Here is a 20,485-nt window from a genome sequence, read left to right as displayed (position 1 = left end):
AAGGTGAGCTGTCAATGTCAACACACATCTTGACGTTGTTTACGAGTCGTAATAAAATTGCGATTCTGCCGGTACTTAAATAAATAAGCCTACTTTTAAAAGGCGAGAACGTGATAATGGCAGCTGTAGAAATGCCTGAGGCCTTGAAGCCGATCAGCTGGCTCGCCGGCCGCTGGAAGACTGAAAGCGGCTCCGGAAAATACCCGGACATCCCGGAGTTTCATTACCACGAAGTCTTGGAGTTCACCTGCATAGGTATTATTATTAAACTTCCTTTGCCTAATTAACTCCTACCTGCTACTATTAGGTACTCTTAAAAACTAGGTATATTTAAAAAAAGTAACTCGTCATTTTACTATTGAATTAAATAAGAGTATTTGACTTGTTTTAACGTAACGCTGAATGAAATCACGTCTGTATAAGCCTACTTAGCACCGACTTGAACGCAACAAAGTCATAGTTATTTTCATAGATATTTATAATATTGCCACACTTTCATTACAAATCCAATGCAGAATTAAATTGGTCAGACTAGTAGGTAAAGTATTATCAAATAGCTACGGATTGCATCCACAATGCTATTTATTCTTGCCGGATCTGCATACTTTTTGAAAACCACTAGGTATTTTGATAATCGCTTAGTCAATTTGTGCCATAACAATTTTAAATCCAAAGACTAAGTCAGGACTTTTTGATTTTTTGATTATAATAAATTGAATAAATCTCACACAGGTCAACCAATGTTGAACTTCACATCCACATCTCGGCACCCAGAGAAGCAGACTCCAATGCACCAGGAGCGCGGCTTCCTCCGCATCAAGCCGGGCTCCCACCAGCTTGCCTTCATGGTCAGCCACAACTTTGGACTAACATCACTTGAGGAAGGCCAAGTCGAGCCGGAGACCCAACAAGTTATTTTGACTTCAACTAGTATCTCACGGATGTCGTTTGCGAAGCAGCCGTTTGTTAAGAGCTTGAAGCGGGTGTGGAAGCTCCTGGATGCTGGCACTCTGGAAGTGACCGTTTATATGGAGACTGATGATACACCACTTACTGAGCATCTGAAGGCCGTTTATACCAAAGAATCTTAATAGTGTGTGTAGGAGTTCACAAAAGCTGATGAATAGCTCTCAATCTATTCACATAAACTTTAGTGAATTGAGCTAGTGATACACTAGGTGATCAATGTACACGGAACTCATACGACTTCGCCGAACATGTCGCCGACACGTGTCGTGGGACATTTTCCCCCTAGTGTATCCCTGCCCTCAAATCTGATTTTAGATCTGGGGGCCGATTTTTGAATTTCGACCGCTGGATTTCGTGTATTTCGTTCAATAATATCTCCACTACTACGTATGTAAATTCTACTAATAGAATTGAAGTCGAGTGATCAATACCACTAGATTTCAAATTTCGATCGCTCGTATTTCAAAAATTAGCATTTCGCCGTTTTCCACCGATTTTCGAGTGACGAAATAGCGATCGGATTTCAAAAATCGGCCCCCTGGGGCCCGTTTGTCCAAAGCTTGTAACTTGTAATACAAGCGGATGTCACTTTTTGTTAGAAAGAGACTTCCACTTGTATTACAAGTTACAAGCTTTTGAGAAACGGGTCCCTGGAGATCATTTGATCAAAACATTGTAAACTGCTTGCATGCATTTTGTTACTTTTGTAATTATTGAGCCTAGGCGATCCTCCTAGACTTAGCACTCTCAGTAATCTGGAAGGACTTGATCTCTGAATAAATGAAAGACGTATCTGTGTTTATCTCTTGTTTTATTTATTAGTTAGTGTTAAGTTAATTCACATAAATAATAACTAAAATATAACAATATTATTGCTATTTGAGACCTATTAACTAAAGCGATCCTCTTATTCTTAGACATCTATTACACGCTAATTTTGGCGTCAGTTCAGTCCATCAGTCTGGTCAGACTGACGGGAGAATTATCGTGTAACACGCGGACTGATGGACTGATGGTCTGGACTGATGAAAATTTAAATTTTTAGTTAATATTCGTCAGTCCATTTTGAATGACAGAAAACTGATAGGAGACTGATCGTGTAACCTGTTCGTGTCATTCTCGCGTCAGTCACCATATTAGACAAGACTAAATGACTGTGTTGCGTTCTGTGTCCAAACGGCGACTGTGTCGTAATTTTATCAGTCTGGACTGATCGTGTAACCGTGTCCATTTTCCATCATTCTGGCATCAGTCAAAACTCGAATGGACTGAACTGACGCCAGAATTAGCGTGTAACCGATGTCTTATAATAATAAGACGGGTAGGTATTTATAGAAAAATATTTTAGCAGAGCTGAAACAATATTGGGGATGTCATACACTAATTAATTTTTAGGTTATCATTATCAGAAACTTATTATGTATATATATATATATATATATATATAATAATTAATTAATTAATTAATTAATTATTATATATATATATATATAGTGAAGATTCGCTGAGGGTATTTATTTTAATGATAGCAGATTAATGTGAAGAAATGAAGATTTATTGATGAAATGGAAGTTTAGAGTTTACTAACGATATTCTCCTTATCTGCTAAGCTTACGTTATGTATTTTAATTAGTTGCTCAAGTAACATATGTATGTCATGTAACATGGGTATATTGAGCATTGAATAAGGCAACATAATATTGCTTCCTGTTGCACTACTTGGTAAATACAATGACTGCTAATACGGGCCATTTTATCTAAAAATGTCATAAAAAACCTGAAATAAAATGTAGTGTACAACTTTAAAATCTTTAAATATTTTATTTTTAGGTTTTCATAGTGTTGGATATGAGAATAGGCGACCGGATTAAAAGCGGAAAACACCGTATTTTTTTTAATCGAACCTTATCCACTGCTATTACTATTAAAAAACTATTCGAAAGACGAAATACTGCAGCAAGTAATCATCTATTCTAGTGGCAGTACTATTTACTTGAAGGCAATTTTGTGATAATCATTTAAATTTTCATTATTTAAATTTATTTTCGGCCATCAACTTTTTCACTTGAATTAAAAGCCAGGCGACAAATAACACGGTATCTTTATAAAACGTTACAAGTTTTATTTGCAAAATGCTTAGAACAAATTACCTATTTGGCGAATTTAACCCTATAATAGGCTATAAAGGATGATCGTCATTTACAAGTTACAAGGAGTTGATACTCCTACTGATTTGCCGGTCGGAAACTCCTGAAATATTTGTATGAAAAGATTTTTAAAGTAAAGTTTTCTTTGATTCTTGTAATTTTTTCTGGAAATTTCGGAAACGTTTCCAACATTTTGGAAAAAATCGGAAACTTGCACATTTGTGAACTGATTTAGTTACTTACTTAGATGATATTGGTGGTTAGAGTTAGTCACAAAGAACTCTAATGAATTATGCTCCAAAAAATACACCAAAGATGAACCATGAAATAACAAAAACACTTGATTTTTGTTATTTAAATACTTGATATTGTTTAAATTCTTAAGACTGTTCTTACCAATTTTAATTGTCACGATAGTAGACTCTAATGACTCCTATACACTACACCATCGGCAATGATGGTCCATTACAGATTGAGCGAAGATTCCATCGTGTGGGCACGCGCACAATCATGGCCGCCACTTCTTTCGCCACCTTTGATGTTTGCCCGTAAACCGACAGAATTGCGATTACGCTCCATCATCGCCGATCATGGGCCACTTAGCCCTCCACAATATCGGGATCACCTTAGTGATCCAAAAGACTTTAGCCTTTGGAGCTCTTTTTTTAGAGCTCGACTCATCTCTTGAAGCCTAAAAGGCTAAAAGCCTATTTAGCTCTTTAGCCCCCGAGCCTAGTTCTATTTAAGAGCCTAGACTCTTGGGGCTAATAACCTTATTAAGCCCCTAAAAAGAAGCCTATTTAGCTATTTAGCCCCCGTGCCTAGTTCTATTTAAGAGCCTAGACTCTAGGGGCTAATAACCTTATTAAGCCCCAAGAGTCTAGGCTCTTAAATAGAATTAGGCTCGGGGGCTAAAGAGCTAAATAGCCTTTTAGGCGTCAAGAGATGAGGCGAGCCCTAAAAAAAGAGCTACTAGGCTCGAGTCCTTTGGATCACTAGATCACCTGCAATTGCTCATCATGGCCAATGGTGTAGAGAAGCCTTATTAATGCACTCGAGCGCCATCTGCATTAAGCTTTAACTGTTTAACGTTTTTGACTATGATTACCCCCATTTTCTTATTTTTAATGATCTATATTATCTATAATAACACCTCGTTTAATTTTCATGGTACTCAAGGAATAAGTACAAGTAATTTTAAGTGGGATGGTCAATTAATTTCCATAAATGTTATTACCACTAATTTTAGAATCATCGCAGTCAAAAAAAATTAAAAATTTAAACTGTTAAACGATTTAAGAAAGTTTACAAACAAACCTTTTAATCTATTATTATTTAACGGCCTCCTAGCCTAGTCGGTAGTGACCCTGCCTACGAAGGAGGTCCCGGGTTCGAATCCTGGTAAGGGCATTTATTTGTGTGTTCATCACAAATATTTGTTCCTGAGTTTGAGCGCCACCTAGCGGTCATATCTGTCGTAATAGACGTGTTTTGTTAGAGAGTAAACCGTCTACCTAGTACTATTATTTATTCTGTGACTCTACTCGTTCGTTTAACTCAACTGCCATGAAAATTAAACGAGACAACTGATTACCAGAGTCCGTCTAAGCTAAGTTTGCACTGATTTGAACAGACCAAAATGACTGAGCGTCATTATAAACGTCACATCTTCATAGAAATTTGACAATAATGATGACATTACCACACTTTGTCATCATCATCACAAATGCCATGGAGAAATAGCTTGGTCCGACTCTAGACTCCACGACTCACAGCAACACTCTTAACTGTCCATCGGTGGACTTTATGCCTTTTGTAATAAGGTCCACCTCTGGAAAGTTAACAGTGTGGACGATGGTACAATTATACGTAACCCTAGACGTAGTAATGCGGCTTGCGCGCCACGATGCCGTACTCCTGCAGCGCTGGCACCAGGTCCTCCATCGTCATGATGTACTTCTTCTCCTTCGGGCCCTTCTGGCTCTTGGAGCTGGAGCTCACCTGGAACAGACAAGTAAACGGTGCAATTTGCGAACAAGAACAATACAAACTAACGGCGCGATTCGGGAAATGAATTAGAGATTCACTAGATATGAAATAGTAAAGATATATGACGTCCCACGGCAAAAGGTACCTTATGGCGGCTGGCGCTTACGCTATTATTAACCCGTGGAGCGCCCTACACAGACACGTGTGCTGGTAACTAGTATAGGAGTTCCATACTACGGTAATTCTGGGGCGCTCCAGGGGTTAACGCAGCTCCAATATTCAGCCGGAGCAATGGTACTTTTTGCCGTGGAACGTCACATATCTTTACTATTTTTCATATCTAGTGAATCTCTAATTCATTTCCCGAATCGCACCGTAAGACTTTTATTAAATTTTGAGTTATTGAATTATTATTAAAATGGAATTATTATATAAAAAAGTCAGAATCAAGTAGTTTTTCGGTGAAGGAAAACATCATGAGGAAACCTGTATACATCTGTGAGGAAATTCAAGGGTGTATGTGAAGTCCCCAATCCGCATTGGCCTAGCGTGGGGACTATAGCCCAAGCCCTCTCGCGCATGGGAGATGGGAGGTCTGTGCCCAGCAGTGGGACATATTTAGATTTAGGCTGAAATTTTTTTTAAAGTCTATGTACTCCTTAACCCTTTACCAGGCGAAGGGATATATTCCTCCCACTTCTTAATCTTCTTATATCGGTTACCATAGTCAGGTTGTAACTCCAAACCTACAAAATATTTTGTCTATCCCTGAAAATAGTATTTTATGATCTTCATTCACAACACGCTTCTAAATCGCGTAATATATCTTTGGCAGCCGTTTAAATTCACTTGAAATCTAATTTAAGTAAACTACGGAGAAATTCGAACACTTTCCTTAATTTCTATGAAACAGAAGTACATAGGTTGAACAATTTTTTGATATTTTGTATATTTTGAGTGTTGAATGGTAATGTAATCGTAAACATTGCTAAATATTCATGCATTATTGTCTATTACCAGAATTAGGATGTGGGTTGACATTATCCCATGGCCTTATTAGAGTTTAACTGTGCGGGAGCTATTCTTCCCATGGCCCGGTAAATTGTCTTGTCATGTCATAAAAACTCATGCCGTGAATAAAGATCATAAAATAATGTTTTCAGTGATTGATATGTTTCGTAGTAGATTTGGAGTTAAACCCTGACTTTGATAAATGATAACCGATATAAGATGTGGGAGGAATATATCCCTTCGCCTGATCAAGAATATAATAAGACAAAATCGAGCATGACAGTTAATTCCTTAGACAGGCGATGGGATAACCGTAACCCACATTTTTATTTCTGGTTTAAAGGAACATCTCCGACTTTCGTAAATACATTTTTTACAAGGCGTTCAATACAGTTGTAACAGTATACACCGTGAAATTTTAGTAGTTGTTTTTTTTTCATATTTCGACCTATGTTCCTTGGGGAAAGTTGTACAGTATCATGTTCAAAATCATCTCGCTGCGGGAAAACAACCACTTAAATTTCACGGTGTATACAGTACATATGAAGACATGCTAGTTCTTAGGGGCCTGGTAAAGGGTTAAGTTGGAGATGAGTAAATACAGATAGTTTTCATTATGGAAGTGGATAGTAAATTATAAAAGAAACAAAACAAAAACATACTTCGCCAATAAAATTGTTATAGATATCCGTAACAAAGATATCATTTGAAATTATTATTCTTGGTATTCAAAAGATTGCTTAGAGAAATATTACCTGGCTGGAGGTGCGCATCTTGCTATGCTGTAGTGCATCATTGGCCACGTCTGACAGAAACTTTTGGGAAGCCAGGGCTATCAGCCGAACCAACCTGCAATAAGCCATCCTATAGTTTGCTGCTATTCAGTAAAAAACCCCGGCCCCCTCACCTACGAATCCCTTTCTCTTCCAATTTTACTGTATTCCCTTATCTCATGGTAATTCCATACAAACTTTAACCATGGATAACCATAGGGTTCCGTGCTATGGCGAGGCTATGGCCTAGACTGACTAATATTTTTTATACTATTTTTTTTATGTTTGACAATCTTTTTGTGGAATGCTTAGTATTCAATTTGATCTGTATAATAATTCAATATTATGGAATAATATTAACATCAATAAATTACTCTGATAGTTAGCTTAAGATTATAATACATATGTATTACATACCCACTTACTATTCATAAGTGCTTGTTGCTAGGCCTACATGAAGAAAGTATTTTGAACTATGGGGGTTGGACTGGAGGGTAGCCCCCTCCCCCCAAAATCGACGGTCCATATTGTAATTATTACCCAAAAACTAGAAACTCTAAAGTCATGGGACATTTAACTGTTTGCAGTTTGTTTTGTCAATACGTTAGGTAGATAATATTAGTTGGGTTAATTCATGCATTGGTCGGGTCACGTACTCACCTAGGGTCTTGAGACTCGAAACCAGCCATATTCAGGTAATGAGCAACGACTGAATCAGGAATAGAAGGATTGTAGTTCTCGAGCTGCAAAAGAAAATCGCTGAGGGCATGTCCCGCGCCGCTGTCCTCGTCCATCCCGACGGACGGAGAACCCATGCGACCCATCTGCATATTATTAAACTTAAATTCCATCCAATAGATTCCAACTACGGGAAGATACTCGTGAAAATTGGAAACTAACACTTGTTTTTAGAAATTGAAATTGCTAGAATCAGTGAAGCAAGCAAATGATCATAACCACAGATAAATAAATAACGCAATTTGACAGTTGCGTTGTTCGCTACTCCACAACAGATGGCATCACAATCAAAAATTATTCTGTTAAAAGAAATATAGTTGGTCAAGCAGATCTTGTCAGTATAAAAAGGCGGCAAATTTGAAAAATGTAGGCGCGAAAGGATTTCGTCTCATAGAAAATTTGAATTTCGCGCCATTTCTACTGACAAGATTTGCTTGACCATCTATACCTATAGAATGAAATAAAGTAATAATTCCAGAATACATTAAATTGGGAAATGACAAGGTCAAAAAATTGCAAAGGATATGAATATGAATCAATCAAAATGTACCTATAGCCAGCAATAGCGAACATCTGATTAGATTTACGGAAAAGTAATAATATTAATACACCACTGCAATGGTTGCCTAAATATTGAATCCTAAGCACAGCGATGGATTCAAACCAAACGAGAAAGCAAAATAAAGTGAACAAGTTACTGTTGAAATTTTGACTTTAATATGGGAAATACCAACTACAACACTGCACGAATTGTATATTTTTATTATAGGCCATGTAGAAACTAAATTTATTTAAAAATTAGAACGGAGCCAACTTATTTATATTAAATAATTTAGAACGCAACTTTAGAGCCAACGCATCGATGAAATGATTGCATAACGATCTTATTGATTTTTTCAAGCAATAACAAAACGCATTTTGTGCTCGTCACGGAAGTGTTTCCATTATAATCACGTTTACCCGGACTTAATGGAAAAAATATTTTAAACTTAATAATTAAAAGATTTATGTTTTTTATGATTTATTAAATATGTACCACTAAAAATATAAGTCGAAGAAAAATTATAAAAGCTACGAAGATAAAAAATAAATCATAGCTGGTGTTACTGATTTTTATGTCTACTAATAAGGAAAAAATAGAGGTGCATGCAAATACTTGAATATTAGTTATCCATGAAATATTTATGGATAAAACATCTTAAAAAATAACTAAATGCAAATTTAGTTGCAGGGAGATTTATACTTTTTGTAATGGCCACACCGGCCTCGTGGTACTTCGTCGCTAGGTTGGTAACATCGGCCCCCTTCCTCCTTCTTTTGCGCCGCTCCACGGGCAGAACAGCGAGAGAACGTGATCGATCGAATTTCAAAAAAGGCACACACCTACCCCTGTGCTCCCGCGATCACGAAATTACTCAAAATCTCCTGATAACATATATCGGGAGTTAGTGTTTCGTGACTCCACCATCCCGTGTGTGACCTAAGTAGATTACACCTCTACGCCTGCGAGGCATTCAACCAGTGTAGAACCCTACCTATTCAAAATGTCGAACCTCGCCGATCCGGTCGCGTTCGCGAAGGACTTCATCGCCGGAGGCGTGTCCGCCGCGGTCTCCAAGACCGCCGTAGCGCCCATCGAGCGCGTCAAGCTGCTGCTCCAAGTGCAGCACGTGAGCAAGCAGATCACCGAGGACCAGCGCTACAAGGGCATCGTCGATGCCTTCGTGCGCATCCCCAAGGAGCAGGGCTTCAGCTCCTTCTGGCGCGGCAACCTCGCCAACGTCATCAGGTACTTCCCCACGCAGGCGCTCAACTTCGCCTTCAAGGACAAGTACAAGCAGGTGTTCCTCGGTGGCGTAGACAAGAAGACCCAGTTCTGGCGCTGGTTCGCCGGTAACCTGGCGTCCGGCGGCGCCGCCGGTGCCACCTCGCTGTGCTTCGTGTACCCGCTCGACTTCGCGCGTACCCGCCTCGCCGCCGACGTCGGCAAGGGCGCGGGCCAGCGCGAGTTCAGCGGCCTCGGCAACTGCCTCACCAAGATCTTCAAGTCCGACGGCCTCATCGGTCTGTACAGAGGCTTCGGCGTGTCGGTGCAGGGTATCATCATCTACCGCGCGTCCTACTTCGGTTTCTACGACACCGCGCGTGGCATGTTGCCCGACCCCAAGAACACCCCCATCGTCATCAGCTGGGCCATCGCCCAGGTGGTCACCACCGTGGCCGGTATCATGTCGTATCCCTTCGACACGGTCCGTAGGCGCATGATGATGCAGTCGGGCCGCGCCAAGGCCGACATCCTGTACAAGAACACCCTGCACTGCTGGGCCACCATCGCCAAGAGCGAGGGTACCTCCGCCTTCTTCAAGGGCGCCTTCTCCAACGTGCTCCGAGGCACCGGCGGCGCCTTCGTGCTCGTCCTATATGAAGAGATCAAGAAGGTCCTGTAAATCTACTCTAAGAATTGTTACCATCTCTATTGTGATTCCGATCACCGCAAACCGCTCCCTGAAAATCATGTATTATTAGAAGCGAAAAACGAACCTAGTAACTTATTTTTAGTTAAATAAAGTGTTATACATTGATTCCAATATGTATTGTTTTATTAAATTATGTAAATGTCGAGTGTTACATAAGCTTGCTCCACCTCGCTCAGTTATATTTGCGCTTACAAGGCAAGTCGTAGACTTTGGAATCACATAATTTGTACTATAATTTTGTTCAGAGCGATCACTTTCAGAGCCAGTGACATTATGTAACGGCCTCATTTCATTCCACTCATTGAGGGCAAGGCCAGAGATCTATTTCCAGTGTTGTGTTGTGAGTTAAAGAAGTGCTGTAGCAATATATTATTGTATCTCCACATGAACACTGAGTGAGTGTGACCTTGTACTTTGGAAGTGTATTTTAACTGTGTTATGTAATGCTAGCATACTTCTGTGATTTGTTTTAAATCATGTGATTCTCAAGCTGTTATGTAACGGTAGTGTCTGCAGTGTGAATGGCTAGGGTCGAACTATTCTTGTCGCGTTCTGAACGCTCGAGACAGCACTGTATCTGTAGGTAACATTCAGTTGAAGCTGTAGGTCGAATTGTCGAAAACATCTCGATTTTAAGAACAATCTTGTTTCCTCGGTGTGAGTTTTTTGTAAGAAAAATTCATGCGAAATTACGAGTGATTATAATATAGATAATGTTAAAACTAACTTTGATTTTCTTTTATTCCTGTAACTTCTTAAATTCAGGTGCTTAATCCAGGCAGCTCCAGCAGTTCCTCTTGCTTAAACACATCATAATTAATTATTAAATCAATTATGTTTTCAACTATATTACATTTCAATTAATTTCTTGTCCATTCTGTAATATCTGACATATTGACATTAAGTAAAAAGAACTGTAACTACCAGCAAAGAGTATAATAATATATGTATACTACCAGTGCTCTAAAGAGTATAGTAAGTATATAAGAGTGCTCTTTAGTACAAAAAGGATTAACCCCAAAAAGTAACTGTTAAAGCTCTGAACAGAAACTTAAAATAATCAATTGCTCTGTCAACACTTAGCAAGTGGCTAAAATTTCCTACTTTTCCTGCATTTAATATGAATATTTGCTGTGCCTTATGTTATAAGGTACATATGTATAAAAACTACCATCCTACAAAAAGTGTCTAAAATTTCAGTTACTTATTAGGTCTAAGCAAATTTTTTTTCTAGCAAATTACATAAGTTACATAGATCACTTATGCAACGCGGAGCGAGATGGGAAGATCCTGGCCACTGAGCGATGACGTCACGCCGAGTGAATGGCCGCCGAGTGACGTCACAATACTTGGGTAATGTAAGTCTTAAGTATTCTGCTCATACAACTGCAGTGAACTGCCCCGAACTGGGTTTAGCGTGGTTTAGCGAGACTTTAATTCTTTGTTCGGAGTTAGCAGTTGGAATTGGTAAGCACAAGTGATTCGGTATCAGGATTTTAGGAAATATAATGTAAGCGTCAGGACCCCTGGACCCTTAGAGGATATAACCAACGGAGACGCCATGTCTAAAATTTTCGGTACAAAATAGTCTGCCGTTTTTTGCGGGGGAGGGGCACATCAAATGTATAGGTACGTCATGTCAGATAACCGTCAGTCCATACATATGGTTGACAAGTTGTTGACCATTGGCCGCCTATTTTCGACAGAGGGGAACGCCTGTTAATGGCGGCTCCATTGTTAATTACTCCGAGCCTGGACCACTTGAGATATTTGATGTTTAGATAATATCAAAATACACTACCTTTTTGCTACTATTTGGTACCTAACTTCAAATAATTAGTACCTCGATTGACAGCGAAAACCCGAAGAACTAAAGTGGCCATACATTCTGACGTCAGGATGTCTGGACCATTTTTTTTACATGGTTTGAGACAACACAACTACATGACATGCTAGTAAATATTTACTACCTTTTTAGTACCTCAACATATATTTTTTTCCATCCTTTTTGGTATTCCAGAAAAAAAGAATGTTCAAAAAAGAAATTTTATATTAGGTTTTTTTTGCTATGTATAGCTTTTGTTTTTGGGGTAAGTATACATAATATATTTATGATTGTGGCTATAAAATCATACACTTAAATAAAAAGAATCATTTTATTAACTAGAATTGAAAGTAAGTACCATCGCCCACACTGGTAACTGTACATCGGTGGACCTTATGTCTCTGTAATAAGGTTCAAAAATATACAGTTAAGAGTGTTGTTGTTTGTACATGATTTAATAATAAAAACCACATTTCTTGGCGTGATTTTAACGCGGTTTACATATTTATACTTGTCACTTGATAGTTATAAGATTAATAGTCCTTTTATTTGTAGGTTTTTTTATTTTTTCGGTAGTTTTAGTTTAGTATTTTTAGTTATTAGTTTAATTAATTTTTGTTCGTCATTATTATTTAGTTTATATTTATATTTAAGTATAGTCCGTGGCGTTCACGTCAAAAAAGTGCGATTTACGGCAATTGATGATGATGGAATTTCCTTTTGCAGAGTTGCTCCTTTTGACTAACAGATTGATTTAGGAAGGGGAGGCAACCAAATTTTTCATGCAAAATTTTGACTTAAGGGGGTGCCCCCCGAAATTTGTAAAAATATAAGTTTTGCTATGTGCTCAAGTTTCGTATCATTTTCGGGTAAATCAAGGATGCTAAATTCATTTCTGATATTTAATTTATACGGTTTCATAAAAATAATAATTTGCCATTTTATTTTTTTCCGAATAAATGCCTAATTTTTTCTAATTTTTATATATACACATAAAATAAAAATTGCATGAAAAAGCTCTACTATTTCTCGTTATAAAAAGTATACACATGGCATATTTATTTATAAAAATGTAGAGAAAAAAAAATGAAATGCAGACTTACTTTGGACTACCAGCTCACTGAATAGTATACAAAGATGAGTTAATTACAGCTATAAGAATTACGGCGTTTCATAATGATGAGATACCCTTTAGCATAGTGAGTCCTTAGAACCCTTCGATCATTTTAGAAACGGGAGCCACCTTGATTTTTGGTGCGGTGTGGATGATTTGTCCCATACAATCATAAATTTATGAAAGCATCTGTTTAGGTTTCTGCATTAAGTTTGAAGTCATTATCGAGTTAATCAAAAAAAAAAAGGGAAATAGACTAATAATTACATTATTTCGTATTTTAAAGATTTTACTACCTATATATTTGTAAACACTCTTTAACATTGCTTATGCTCGTCATTGCCAAATATTTTTTTTTTGTTCACATTAATGTAACATAAATATGCCATATGTATACTTTTTATAACGAGGAATAGTAATTCCTCGTTATAAAAAAATAGCCTTACTGGGCTTTTTCATGAAATTTTTATTTTTGTGTGCATATAAAAGTATTCTTATTTTACAGGCTTTTATTTTTCAGGTTTATTCGAAAAAAATAAAAATACCAAATTTTTATTTGTATTTTTTTTTTTAATTATTTATACAGGATATAGCCATTGGAGAAACCCTGAAATCCCACGTAGGGTTACTTCTAAGAAATGCTCTAACGGTAATATTTTTTAAATTAGATCAAAAGATAAAAAGATAAATTATCAAACAAAAGTTATTTCCAATAATCGACAACAAAAAGAAACATACATCTTTGGCAGTGCTTTTGACAATTTTTTTGAAAATGTGCGGCAATGGGCAATGGGCGGCATGACATTTGTCAAAAGTCAGAATCTTATTAATGTCATAAATAAAAAAGATAATCAAAATGGTCGAAGAAGGTTTCATACTATTTATTACCTCAGGATCTACTAACACATACAGGTTGCTCCAAAGTAAAAAAATCATAATTTGTTAATTTCTTCGTAACCGCTACACCGATTATTATGATACTTTGTATACTGGTTCTAAATACCCTAATGCATATGTACATTTCGGCTTTGTCCAATGGCTAGGGACACCCTGTATGAAACCGTATAAATTAAATATCAGAAACGAATTTAGCATCCTTGTGTTACACGAAAATGACACCAAACTTGACCACATAGCAAAACTTTTTTTTTTATTAATTTTGGGGGGCACCCCCCTTTAAGTCAAAATTTTGCATCAAAAATTCGATTGGCTCCCCTTCCCAAATCAGTCTGTGAGTCAAAAGGAGCAACTCTGCAAAAGGAAATTCCATCATCATCATTTGCCGTATAATTAAGTGAACACCAGGGACTATAAAATTATGAGTATTATAAGATTTCTTTTTTTAAGTGTATCTTTTTTCTGGGTCGCCAAAAAAATAAAAATAAAATATATGTTGAGGTACTAAAAAGGTAGTAAATATTTACTAACATGTCATGTAGTTGTGTTGTCACAAACCATGTAAAAAAAATGGTCCAGACATCCTGACGTCAGAATGTATGGCCACTTTAGTTCTTCGGGTTTTCGCTGTCAATCGAGGTACTAATTATTTGAAGTTAGGTACCAAATAGTAGCAAAAAGGTAGTGTATTTTGATATTATCTAAACATCAAATATCTCAAGTGGTCCAGGGGTCCTGACGCTTACAATATAATGTAGCACTTTCTATCGAATAGATATTAGAAAAATATGACTGCTGCTGCAGCCTTGCGGCTGGGCACTTGACGTGTAGGATCGCATCCTCATAAATTCAAACTATCTACTATCAATTCTTGTTATGTGGTAGAGTAGAAGGCAAATTGATATTGTATTATGATAAGAAAAGCGCAGCATTCTTGAGATAAACTGATGTATGAAATATCACTGTAATTCACTTTAGCTGCAGCGTTTGTAGGTAAATTTTATTACAAAAAAGAAGGTAGACTTAAAATTCGTAATCTGGCAAGCCCTAGAAATTATTTTAAAAAAATGTGGCGCCACCGTCTACGCACATCACTAAGTCTCATTCTAGTTCTAAATCTTACCACTTACGAAAGTGACTTTGCGGTTCCGCATCGCGCTATTGAAGTTTTTTAAATTGTATCTCATATCTAACATGAAATTTTGGTCAAATGGGGGGTCAGTCATCTCATGGGCAGTCAGTGGCAATCCAGCTGAGCTGAATGGGTTTACTCGACAGCTATGAGTTTCCCACATTCCACACGATGCAACACCTAATACTTAGTTCCTGGGTCACGGCCCGTGCCCCAAAGAGCATGACACCGCTATCCTCTGGAGCACCTTGCCCCCTTTTTCGGGTTCCGTAGTCAAGCGGAGACTTTTTTATAATGCTACAAGTACCTACATAAATTTTGAATGGCGTCAAACATATTATAGCATCCCCTTTTTGCGTCGGGGGTTAATAGAAATCGGCCCGAATGACGGCAGGTTTGCTGTTTTCAGCTCCAGTCGGCGCGGCGGGGCGCCTTACGTAACCGATGCACGATGGCTGCGCTGCGGCAATCGTAATCTGTTTTGCTATTGACCTACTTTACCTAAGGGTGGTATTCCATCCGTCCAATATCTTGGTCCAATGTCATTCCATCTCACCTCACTAAGCAAAATACACATTGGACCAGTGGTTCCTAACCTTTTCAGTCCGGTCACCCCTATGACTAACTAGGGAACCTGATTTTACCCCTCCTCACAATGGTAATAAAAAATAAAACGTACGTTTGGTGTATTGTCAAATTAGGTCAGCTTATTACCCCCGCAAAATACCAGTTTTACCCCCACGGGGGTAATTACCCCCAGGTTAGGAACCACTGCATTGGACAAAGAAATTGGACAGGGGGAATACCGACCTAACTTTACTTCGTTGTCTCTCTGCTCTTTTTGCTTTCCCGGTTTGTTGAGTTTGGCATAGCTGGGCATTAACTCGTTAATCCGTTAATCGTTAATTCTTCTTTGAACTGCCAGCAAAGAAATCACGCACAGATCACGCACGCACACACGATTACCATGTTAATTAGTAGATTAGTCTTTAATAAAAATCAAAATTTATGATTATTTCTCCTAGTTTTATTTCTTATTGCGTATATTTACGATTTCGAGTTAACGATTAACGATTAACTTTAACTTCCGTTAAAACTTTTGAAAAGTAACGTTTTAACGTTTAACGAAGTTAACTTTTTATTTAACGGATTAACGATTAACGAAGTTAACTTTTTTATTAACGGTGCCCAGCTCTGGAGTTTGGTAATTGTCAAAGATTTTTATAGAAAGCGCCAGTTTTACCTACCGGCTACCCGTTTCTAATTTTGTTTCATAAGATAATATTTGTTTATTTATATATTTATTTATTTATATATCTCTTTAATGTATGTATTCATATTGTTATATATTTAGTTGTGCTGTTTTTTTTTTTCCTGATCTTGCACTTCATTTATTTTTGCTACCCTTATACTTATTTCTTCCCTTCGATAATTTCTACTACCTGAAGGTTGTCTGGAAGAGATCGCTCTTTAGCGATAAGACCGCCTGTTGTTGCTTAGTTTTTTATTTATGTTAATTTGCTGTATTTAATCATGTTTTCATTGTGCACAATAAAGAATATTATTATTATTATTATAATATTTGGCTTAAATAAAGGGCATTTGGCATAAAATCTATGCTATATTAATACTTTTACCTAACTAACTTATAATACTTAACTAAGGGTGGTATTGGTATTCCACCTGTCCTATTTCTTTGTCCAATGTCAGTGCCTCTCACTCTCTCATTAAAGCAATACAACCCTACGGTGAACCCTAAGGTGGTAAGGTGAGGTGGAATACCACCCTAATAGCTGCGACTGCGGCATTCTTTATTTCTTGTACTAGCTATCTACATAAAGCCTATACAGGGTGATACATCTCAACATGGTAAGTACGAACGGTACGAACTGTGGAAAAATTGGTGAACTTCTAGACGGCTATGTAAAATAGGAGAAAAATATTTACATAAGTACTTATAGCAGTTAGCTGAGAGACTGGTCTCAATAGAATCGCCGGTACCTCCCCATGCACTGAGTCACGATTGTCACGAAGGTTACGTAACTTTGCCGTACTATAGCCGCGCTGGGGCGTAGAATTAGGGTCGGTTGCACCAAACTGTTCGTATCGTTAAAGAGTTCGCTAAATTTTTATCTATGGAAAGTTTCATAATAAAGCGCCGGGGCGCGCCGGCTGATGTTGATCAGTCTGTCAAATGTGGTTGGTGCAACTGGCACTTAGTAAGGTAGTTACGTATGACCATGTATGACTACATTTCCTGGACGATCACTTTTCCAAACATCCAGTGATCCGTATCTAGAAGATGTGATAAAATCGTATGCGGCCTGTCATAATTTATCGTCGAAAAAGTGACCTTGTCATTTAAACAATAGTTTTAAATTCCCATCACACACGGATCCGTGCCCGTGTCTGCATATAGGGTTGCCAGATGGTCGGGATTTGGCGGGATTCTCCCGATTTTTAACATGTGTTCCCGATTCCCGATAAAGTGAAAATTGTCCCGAAAAAGAGCTTCACGTTATAAAACAATAATTTCAAGTTCAAAGGCGAAAAAATGGTAAAATCGGTAAAAAGTAACATAAAATACATGTGGCAAGGGCAAGCTAAGATATAAATTAGTTATATATATTTTGTTGATTATTGATACCTAATAAGTATAAGTATGATAATAATATAGGTAGATAATGACAAGATCTTTTTTTTTTGTTTGTTCAAGATCTCAAGGAGTTTAATAGTATTTTATTTATATTAAAAACGTCTATGGGCAGAGCAGCTGACGTAGTGGCAATAACGTAAAATATCGTTGTTTAATTTAATACAATTACTTTAATTTGAATGTTTTTTTTTCCCGACTTAAGTCTCAAAATCCCGAAAAATTTATATTATTTCCCGATAACAGCGTCTTTCGATCTGGCAACCCTATCTGCATACGAGGGGTTAACTGTATCATTTAAACAGCCTTTTTGCCAAGAAAAGTTTTAGGTATATTTTTGAACCTAAAGGCTAAAAGTTCGAGAGGCAGTTGTTTTTTCGTGCTCTCTCTGGTTTACAAATTTTACAGCATAACCATCCCTTCTACTATGGAGGGTAGAGCTATAGGTACCTTCCTCTGCTCAAACCTAATCATAGCCAATTTCTTCAAGTTGAGGTTTATAAAAAACCCCGAAGACTCCACGCAATCGTGACAGAGGGCCAAAAATCCTGACACGTGGGGAAATTCAACCCAACCAACCCTTTCTGGGAAAGATTAACTTACTTATACCTACTTACTTTGTCTTGCGAGTAGAGATTAACTTACCGCAAGTTGAAACGTACGTCGTGCAAGTCGAGCGTGCTTGATGGAAGCTGAGGTCAATGGCATCTCTGACCTCGGCCAAGCTGCGAACATTTTTTAAGTACCCACGTGGGCCACGTGGCTATACTGTTACCATCTTACAACAACCTACACTACAAGCCACAAAGATGATGCTCAGATACCTAGTGGTCATTTGTCAAATATAAATAAAAAAATATTAATTTAGATTTCATTCAGCTTTCCTGTTCCTGAAAATAATAGGTGTTATGCTCAGAAGTCCCGGTAGGAGGGTATCTCGTCTGCGATGCATGAGGAAAGTTCAGATTTTTCCTTGTTTTTAAGTAGGTAAGTGTGAGTTATCGTCGTTCTCCGAGACCACGGTGACGATGCTGTTCTCGAAACGTCGGAGGTCATCTGAAAACTTAATTATACGCAAATGAGACACCAAACGCTCCACATTAACTTTTATTTCAGATTATACCGAGCTAACATGCAAATCGGGCATATTCATTTGATTGAGTTGAACAAAACCGTCTGCGTCTGCACTCGCCCGAACCGGCCGTTACCGACCACAGGTGGCCTTATCAATTTAAACACCGCACAAATGCCCCTATTATACGAACAACTTCCACTCCCAAGCTACTAGTGTAATTTGAGCCCTAAATATATACTAACTGTGTGAAATTGGGGACCAGAGTTATGCTGTACAACGTACCTATACAACACTAAGAGTTTTGATCCCAGCTCGGTTTCTACGAGTTTGAACTCTGTGAAATATGTAATAGAGTATACAATTGTTTGTAACTTACTGTAATTATCTGAACCTGAGTGAGTTCTGTAATGGACTTTGACCTTACTGTATAAAATGCTTGTTTAGTCACCATGTAATGAATTTATTGTAAACCACTTAGTAATCACCAGACATCGTAAATTTTATAGCATTTTCGGTGCAGCGGAGTGGTGTTAACGGAATTGGTATAAACAATTTGAACCCTAATGATTAATTAGCGTTAATTACGTTAATATTAACCTTAATTTACCGTTTCAGTTGGAATTATCTATACCAATTCCGTTAACACCACTCCGCTGCACCAAAAATGCTATAAAATTTACAATGTCTGGTGATTACCGATCACCTGTCATAGAAAAAGAAGTGTCGGGCGCCACGACCCGGGCCCGGGCCGTTCTAGCGTGAAATTGGAGGTCTATTTGACTAAAGAAACTGATAGAAAGTGATTTTGTTGTTTTGTATATTAACTCGACTTGTCGCTCCATGGTATACTTAAACCAGAAATCACATGTCACAAAATACAAAATAATAGTCGGTCTTACAGCTAATAAGCGATCCCTTTCAGGCTACTAACGGGCAGTCGCAAAAATAGTAAAATATTTAGCGAAAGCCGATGTATTTCTGCGCTGACTGTACTATTTATATAGTCAGACCAAGCTAAGTTAGCATCGATTTTGACAGCCCAGACTGTGAAAGTGTTATTTTAAACGTCAAACTTCTATGAAATTATGAAGTTTTCTAAACACTTGCACAGTCTGTGCTACCAAAATCGCCGCCAACTCAGCTTGGTTTGACTTTATCCCAGGTAGCATCCGAAATTCAACCAAATCCGACGGAGGCAGGTGGTATTATTTTTTGTAAAGAACAGTTGATTATAAAATGTAACAATTTATACCTGCCTCGAAGGATAGAGATGGTACTAAGACCAGCTACGACCGTTATTGTGGCGTTGTGGCTATAAATAATTTTTCAAGGCAATCCGTACAACGATTGACGTTCGTTGTTTTAGCTAATATTAGGTGTTTTAGTAAAATAGTAGTAGGAGACTTAGTAAAATAGTGGTTAAATATCTTGAGATGGGTATTTTAATATTTTTCACCTCAGCAGCTCGAACAAGGGTACTTTGCTTCTTAAAAACAGTGAGCAAAATGCGATTTTGCTCACTGGGTCATTTTGTCTCACTCAGTGAGCAAAATCGCATTTTGCTCACTGACTGCGTCTCACTCAGTGAGCAAAATGCGATTTTGCTCACTGAGTGAGACAAAATGACATTCAAGTGGCCTTTATAGTCATTTCAACATGCGGGGTCTAATACAAGTTCGATATAC

At 37.8% G+C, this 20,485-nt stretch overlaps 3 protein-coding genes across 3 annotated transcripts; 2 read left to right on the top strand and 1 right to left on the bottom strand.

Moving 5' to 3' along the window:
* The first annotated feature begins 64 nt into the window (after window positions 1-64).
* Window positions 65-1,769, top strand: LOC134803093 (peroxynitrite isomerase THAP4-like). The gene is made up of 2 exons (XM_063775802.1): window positions 65-255; window positions 733-1,769. Exons 1-2 carry the CDS (start codon window positions 117-119, stop codon window positions 1,089-1,091), a joined length of 498 nt encoding a protein of 165 aa, XP_063631872.1. The 5' UTR covers window positions 65-116; the 3' UTR covers window positions 1,092-1,769.
* A 2,260-nt stretch (window positions 1,770-4,029) lies between these two features.
* On the bottom strand, window positions 4,030-7,857 carry LOC134803129 (transcription initiation factor TFIID subunit 10-like). The gene is made up of 3 exons (XM_063775836.1): window positions 7,550-7,857; window positions 6,872-6,965; window positions 4,030-5,117 (listed from the first exon to the last, which is right to left on the bottom strand). Exons 1-3 carry the CDS (start codon window positions 7,738-7,740, stop codon window positions 4,992-4,994), a joined length of 411 nt encoding a protein of 136 aa, XP_063631906.1. The 5' UTR covers window positions 7,741-7,857; the 3' UTR covers window positions 4,030-4,991.
* A 1,074-nt stretch (window positions 7,858-8,931) lies between these two features.
* Window positions 8,932-10,830, top strand: LOC134803184 (ADP,ATP carrier protein). The gene has a single exon (XM_063775887.1). It carries the CDS (start codon window positions 9,172-9,174, stop codon window positions 10,072-10,074), a length of 903 nt encoding a protein of 300 aa, XP_063631957.1. The 5' UTR covers window positions 8,932-9,171; the 3' UTR covers window positions 10,075-10,830.
* Window positions 10,831-20,485: the final 9,655 nt, after the last annotated feature.

This window comes from Cydia splendana, chromosome 26 (genome assembly GCF_910591565.1).
Source record: "Cydia splendana chromosome 26, ilCydSple1.2, whole genome shotgun sequence".
NCBI lineage: Eukaryota > Metazoa > Arthropoda > Insecta > Lepidoptera > Tortricidae > Cydia > Cydia splendana.
The sequence above is the reverse complement of the archived record's forward strand: the minus strand, read 5'-3'. Positions and strand labels throughout refer to the sequence as shown.

Bases quoted from the DNA above. Each gene is read 5' to 3' on its own strand.
- LOC134803093 (XM_063775802.1), top strand. From the start codon at position 117: ATGGCAGCTGTAGAAATGCCTGAGGCCTTGAAGCCGATCAGCTGGCTC. The intron at 256-732 runs GTATTATTATTA...AATCTCACACAG, and splicing joins CTTGGAGTTCACCTGCATAG to GTCAACCAATGTTGAACTTC.
- LOC134803129 (XM_063775836.1), bottom strand. From the start codon at position 7,740: ATGGAATTTAAGTTTAATAATATGCAGATGGGTCGCATGGGTTCTCCG. The intron at 6,966-7,549 runs GTGAGTACGTGA...GGCTTATTGCAG, and splicing joins TTCGAGTCTCAAGACCCTAG to GTTGGTTCGGCTGATAGCCC. The intron at 5,118-6,871 runs GTAATATTTCTC...TGTCTGTTCCAG, and splicing joins AGATGCGCACCTCCAGCCAG to GTGAGCTCCAGCTCCAAGAG.
- LOC134803184 (XM_063775887.1), top strand. From the start codon at position 9,172: ATGTCGAACCTCGCCGATCCGGTCGCGTTCGCGAAGGACTTCATCGCC.